Source organism: Lactuca saligna, chromosome 4 (assembly GCF_052625555.1).
Source record: "Lactuca saligna cultivar CGN05327 chromosome 4, ASM5262555v1, whole genome shotgun sequence".
Taxonomy (NCBI): Eukaryota; Viridiplantae; Streptophyta; class Magnoliopsida; order Asterales; family Asteraceae; genus Lactuca; species Lactuca saligna.
Genome location: NC_136420.1, coordinates 82,457,911 through 82,463,368, shown reverse-complemented (window position 1 = coordinate 82,463,368; position 5,458 = coordinate 82,457,911). Strand labels below are relative to the sequence as shown.

Here is a 5,458-nt window from a genome sequence, read left to right as displayed (position 1 = left end):
CTTTGACAAACCACATGGACTATTTTCACGCCTGATCCTAAGAATATAAATATCCTCTAATACCAAGACGAGTCAGAGAAAAAAAGCCCCTATTGCTATTATAAGTTTTTATTTTTAAATAAATGTATATATAATTTATAATAAAAAAATTAGATTCTGTATAGCTGTCCACTTTAAGCCCTCAACTCTCCCATGACTATTTTTGTAATTTTGTCTTACTTTTATGACTACGTAAAAAAAAAAAAAAAAACGAAAAGAGTACGGTTATCGATTGGCCGGAGCAAAACAGAAAAAACCCGACCGCCCGGACATATCTGAGCCCGATTATGATCGGCTCTAGAATTTTTAGAAACAAGTAAAAGTTGCCCGCATCCCAGCATACGCGAACACAAATGGAATCAAAGTCATCAACCCTCGCACCGCTTCCGGAGGATAATCAAGATCAACCGCAATCCGATCATGCTGCACCGTCTGCTTTCTCCTCAAAACCCATTCGTCCTCCCACTCAGTCAGTTTCCCTCCCTTCTTTTCTTTTCTTTTCTTTTATTAATCATCATTCTGCTAACTATATTTCCATTTTTAATTGCTTTCACTATACGTTTAAGTTTTTGTATATTGCTCCTACTTCCGATCTGTAATAAACACCGATCCTTTAAATTTAGAAACTCAAATTGGTTTATTGTTGAGGTTCAAAAATCTTGTGGCGAATTAGCACCAAAAGCTGGTTAAAACATTATTAAATCGAACTGTAACTTAACTTAATTTCCGCTTCTTTGGAGTATTTGCAATGCTGTCACTCGCGAGTAAAGTTTTCTAGCTCATCACAACCTAATTAAATGAGTATATTAGCTGTAAATGTAGAATCCTTATCCTCACATTGAAAGTAGTCCTATGACAGACTAGTTATGGCACAAATGTGATTTTCAATGAAGAGATATTTCATGGCAGACAAGATATGTGGCTCCATGTAAGTGATCCTTACTGATTTATTAGCAAACTTATCACATAGGTATAGACAAATGTAGTATGCTAAACTAAGTGTGGAAGGAAAAAGTAAATGAGATCAATTTTGTAAAAAGAAACACCCATATATAGCTTACCTGATTAGGCCTTGTCTCTGTTAAAGCCATTAACTCAAAAAGAAACAACACCTAAGCTCCTGAATAGGATCTCTAGGACTTGACACCAAATATAGGACACCATTGGAAAAAAAAGGGTTACAAATTAGCATTTTAAAGATGAAATATGCAATTTCACTGGATCATGACAGTTAAGCAAACCATGTTGTATGGATCCTCATATAGGTTTAAACTTAGGGTTGTGGATTCGTATAGGTCTTAGACTCTTAGTTAGTTATTTTTTGTGTATTAGGTTCTTAGTACTATATTTACCTATATTGCATGATCGTTAGACAAGGTATTCATTTATGATTCTTGTAATATTCTATGTTAACAGCGCATATATTCTTGTTAGTTTCAATTGTATACCATCTTTTGGATAAACTCAAGCACTTACTCTTTAATTCTACTGTTTGTCCTTGCAGGACATCTTCACAGAAATACTCCCCAATAGATTGGAAAAACTATTTTGATCAAGAGGATGATGTTTGCATCCCTGACACAAATGATGTTCGTGGCATATTTCATATATGGTTAAATACACATTGTTGCAACAATAGGCTTTATTTAACCCTTTCATTTACTCGATAGAACTTGTCTTTCTTCTCTGTATGCCAGCTGTACTTTCCCACTGTTTTGATGATTGTGTTTTATGCTGCCATTTAGGTCTTTCACATATATACTGCAGGAAAGGAAGGCCCAGTTGTATTTTGTCTACATGGGGGTGGTTATTCTGGGTATTTCATTTGTGTTTTAGTTATGTTTAATTTTTAACCTTTGTAAATAAAAGTTTTTTTTAGTATACTTAAATACTGCATAGAGCAGAGTTAAAACTGTACATTGTGTTTATTACATTTACATATAATATAAAAATGTATTCCATTCCATTCCTACAACCAACCAAACATGATCATGGAGTGTAATGAATGATTCCATTACCTTGTCTATTCCATTCCATTCCATCCATCCATCCAAACACACCCTAATTCTTTGACATGCTATTGCCAGGCTGTCATTTGCAATGTCAGCAAGTATAATCAAGGAGAAAGCAAGGGTAGTAGCAATGGACCTGAGAGGACATGGGAAATCATCCACAGAAAATGAAATAGACATGTCAATTGAGGTACACTACACATCTTGAATAACCCTTTTTCATTATAAAAAAAACTCCATATTTTTGTATCTTTGTGTATTGCAGACTCTATGTAACGATGTTCAAGCTGTTGTGAAGAAAATGTATGGAGATGCTCCACCAGCAATTGTGCTTATTGGCCACAGGTTTCTGATTCACTTCAAACACCTAATTCTACTATTAATTGCTAATAGGAACCAAAAAAAAAAAACTATCGATTTAATTGATCATCATATGCAGCATGGGTGGCTCAGTTGCAGTGCATGTAGCTGCAAAGAAAATGTTGCCTAGTTTGGCTGGACTTGTGGTTGTAGATGTTGTTGAGGTGAGCTGCATTTTGACTTAAACAACTTTTATAAACTTTTTTTTTTTTTCAACTTTTTTTAAAAATTACAATTTCAGGGTACAGCTATGGCTTCATTGATGCATATGCAGAAAATTCTATCAAACAGAGTGCAACATTTTCCAACTCTTGAGAAAGCTGTAAAATCACCCTTTTCACTTCACTTATTTCATATATCTATAATAATGTTATTTATTTTTTTATAAAATTTGAATTGTAATTTGTAAATGCTTGCAGATTGAGTGGAATGTGAGATCAGGATCTTTAAGAAACATCGATTCTGCTCGAATATCGATTCCCGGGACTGTAAAGTATGATGACTCACAGCAGTGGTAAGTTTTTAGGTTTTTTATTTTCTAAAAACTAATTTCTTTTTTCTTTTGTCATTCCTAATTTTTATACAACGTATCTTGATTCTTGTAAATTACTTGTTGGAATTTGGAAACAAAAGTTTACAAATATATTGAATTGCTTTTGTGCAAATTGACTGATCTTGCTGTTGTATGCACAGCTATCGACACAGAGCACGATTGGAGGAAACAGAACAATATTGGAGAGGATGGTAAAAATTAACTCTTTGATATTTGTAGTCATTGAACGATTTATTATTATTTTTTAAAAATTATGTTTAACTTTCTATTTTTGTAAATAAAAAAAATTCAGGTATGAAGGCCTCTCGGAAAAATTTCTGTCATCTCCTGTCCCAAAGCTCTTGCTGTTGGCTGGAACAGATAGACTTGACAGGTTCTTTTTTTTTTTTCTTCCCATTCAGTGTTGTTTGGATAAATGATGTTTAAAATTTAATTGTTAAATAGAAAGTCAATATTATTTCTTGGTGGAAGGGTAATATGGTAATTTTCTGTACCAGGGCTCTCACGATTGGACAAATGCAGGGAAAGTTTCAAATGGTGGTTGTCCGACATACTGGCCATGCGATACAGGTGAGAATTTAGTCTTTTCAAATAAACTTTTTTTTTTTGATGATAAATTTAAACAGACACCCAACATTTGTAACTATTTATATTTTATACTGTTGAATATTATTACAGGAAGATGTTCCAGATGAATTTGCATCACTCATACTCAATTTTATCTCACGCAATCGGATAGGACCTTATGGAGTTGAGGTTGGTTATATTATAATCTAGTTTATCAAAAAAAAAACAGAAAAACACTTATTTTATTAATATAGCCACTGAACTATTATCATAGAAAATAATAGTCCAGTGGCTAAATCCAAAATATAATATGCTAATAAGAAAGAAAACTGAAAGTATGATACTGTAATTAGGTGTTTATTTCAAAGTATAATGTCTAAATAAGAAACAGAAGTTGAAAGTGACAATTGACAATGAACAAATAATGAAAATATGTTTGCTATTTTTTGCATTCATGTGTCCATTATCCTTTATGTTATTCTTATCAGTTTCTGTTTTATTTATTTATGTATTTTTACAGATTCCTGGAATCCGCCGCCCATCGCAACCACATGCTTGAAAAAAAGTAAAAAATTTGTAATGGTTTGTGAACACAAGAGTATACTCCTTTGTGAAACTAATCTCACAAAATTGTTTGTAGTTTCTTATATATTTTCAATTATGTGCTAGTGTAGATCAAATGAAATTATTACCTAATAAAAGTTCAAAATTTCAAATTATAATTCAAACACTAAATTAAACTACACTTTCAACATTTCAAACATACGAAATATCATTACCTTTCACAAATACTCTTTTTTTCAACAAAAATGTCTCCATCTACCCAAAACAAAAAGAAAAAAAAAACTTCAAACCCTTAATCACCAAACCTTCCATCACCACCATGTTACTGACCTTTATTTGATTAACCAATTCATTCATCCACTAGTTACTACTATCATTCTATGGCTACACAACTGTTTCTATTCAATCTGTACTTTTTTCAACGCATGCCATTTTACCAAAACCAACCCCAAACTAATTTCCAAATTCAACCAATGCCTTGTCCAAATTTGGATCTTGATTCGTTTGAGACGGTTCAAGAAACTCAATTTTTCTTCACAACTTCAATCCCAAACTAATTTTCAATCCCAACCACGCTGCCTACTCAATGAGTAAACATATTCTTCCGATGAAGGACCTGTTGAAGAGCCCATTCAAAAGTTAATTCAAGAGCTCGAAGTTGAACCAAAATGAGAAAAATAAAGGAAAATGGAAGACTATGCAAAGGGTGGATGGATGAGGAAGAGAGGGCACTAGCGCAAGTATGGCTAGATGTGTCGAAGGATCTGATGACCGGAGACGATCAAGATTTGACAACCTTCAAACCTAGAGGTTTTTTTTTTTTTTTTTTTTTTTTTTTTTTTTTTTCCAAATGAGAAAGCAATACAGTAATCCTAATCAACTTTTACTCGAAATGGAGGATCGCCAACAAAGCCTTAATGGAGTTCAATGACATTTACATGAATGCCACCCACAACCCCCAAAGTGATGCAAATAAGGTGGATGTTCTATCAAAAGTTCGGAAGATTTATAAGACGAAAGTCGGAAAACCTTTTGACAATCAGGCGTATTGGGGAGTTGTGAAGGACAAACCAAAATGCCTTAATCTAAAAAGTGCGGATGATCAAGCGGGCATGTCCACACGAAGCAAAACTTCAAAGTCAACCCACAATCAATATTATGATGCACGTATTGGGGGGATTGAACTCAACGACGATCCATATGAAGCTTCAACTCGTCTTATGGGATGAGATAGAGCAAAAAAAAGGTTGAAAGGAGCACAAAGTTCATTGAGTGACGTGGAGGAGATAAAGAGCAATATCAAAGGGTTGGACGCTAAACTTTTGGGTTTTTTGGAATTGGTAAAGGCACGCTAAAGCTATTT

The 5,458-nt window shown here is 33.6% G+C and overlaps 1 protein-coding gene across 1 annotated transcript; it reads left to right on the top strand.

Moving 5' to 3' along the window:
• Positions 1–316: 316 nt before the first annotated feature.
• On the top strand, positions 317–4,199 carry LOC145042236 (esterase/lipase/thioesterase family protein). Its single transcript, XM_078990630.1, has 13 exons — positions 317–508; positions 1,544–1,628; positions 1,785–1,855; positions 2,127–2,241; positions 2,317–2,396; positions 2,491–2,575; positions 2,653–2,733; positions 2,831–2,925; positions 3,105–3,155; positions 3,257–3,337; positions 3,462–3,534; positions 3,643–3,720; positions 4,052–4,199. The coding sequence occupies exons 1-13, from the start codon at positions 393–395 to the stop codon at positions 4,088–4,090; spliced, it is 1,050 nt and encodes a 349-aa protein (XP_078846756.1). The 5' UTR covers positions 317–392; the 3' UTR covers positions 4,091–4,199.
• Positions 4,200–5,458: the final 1,259 nt, after the last annotated feature.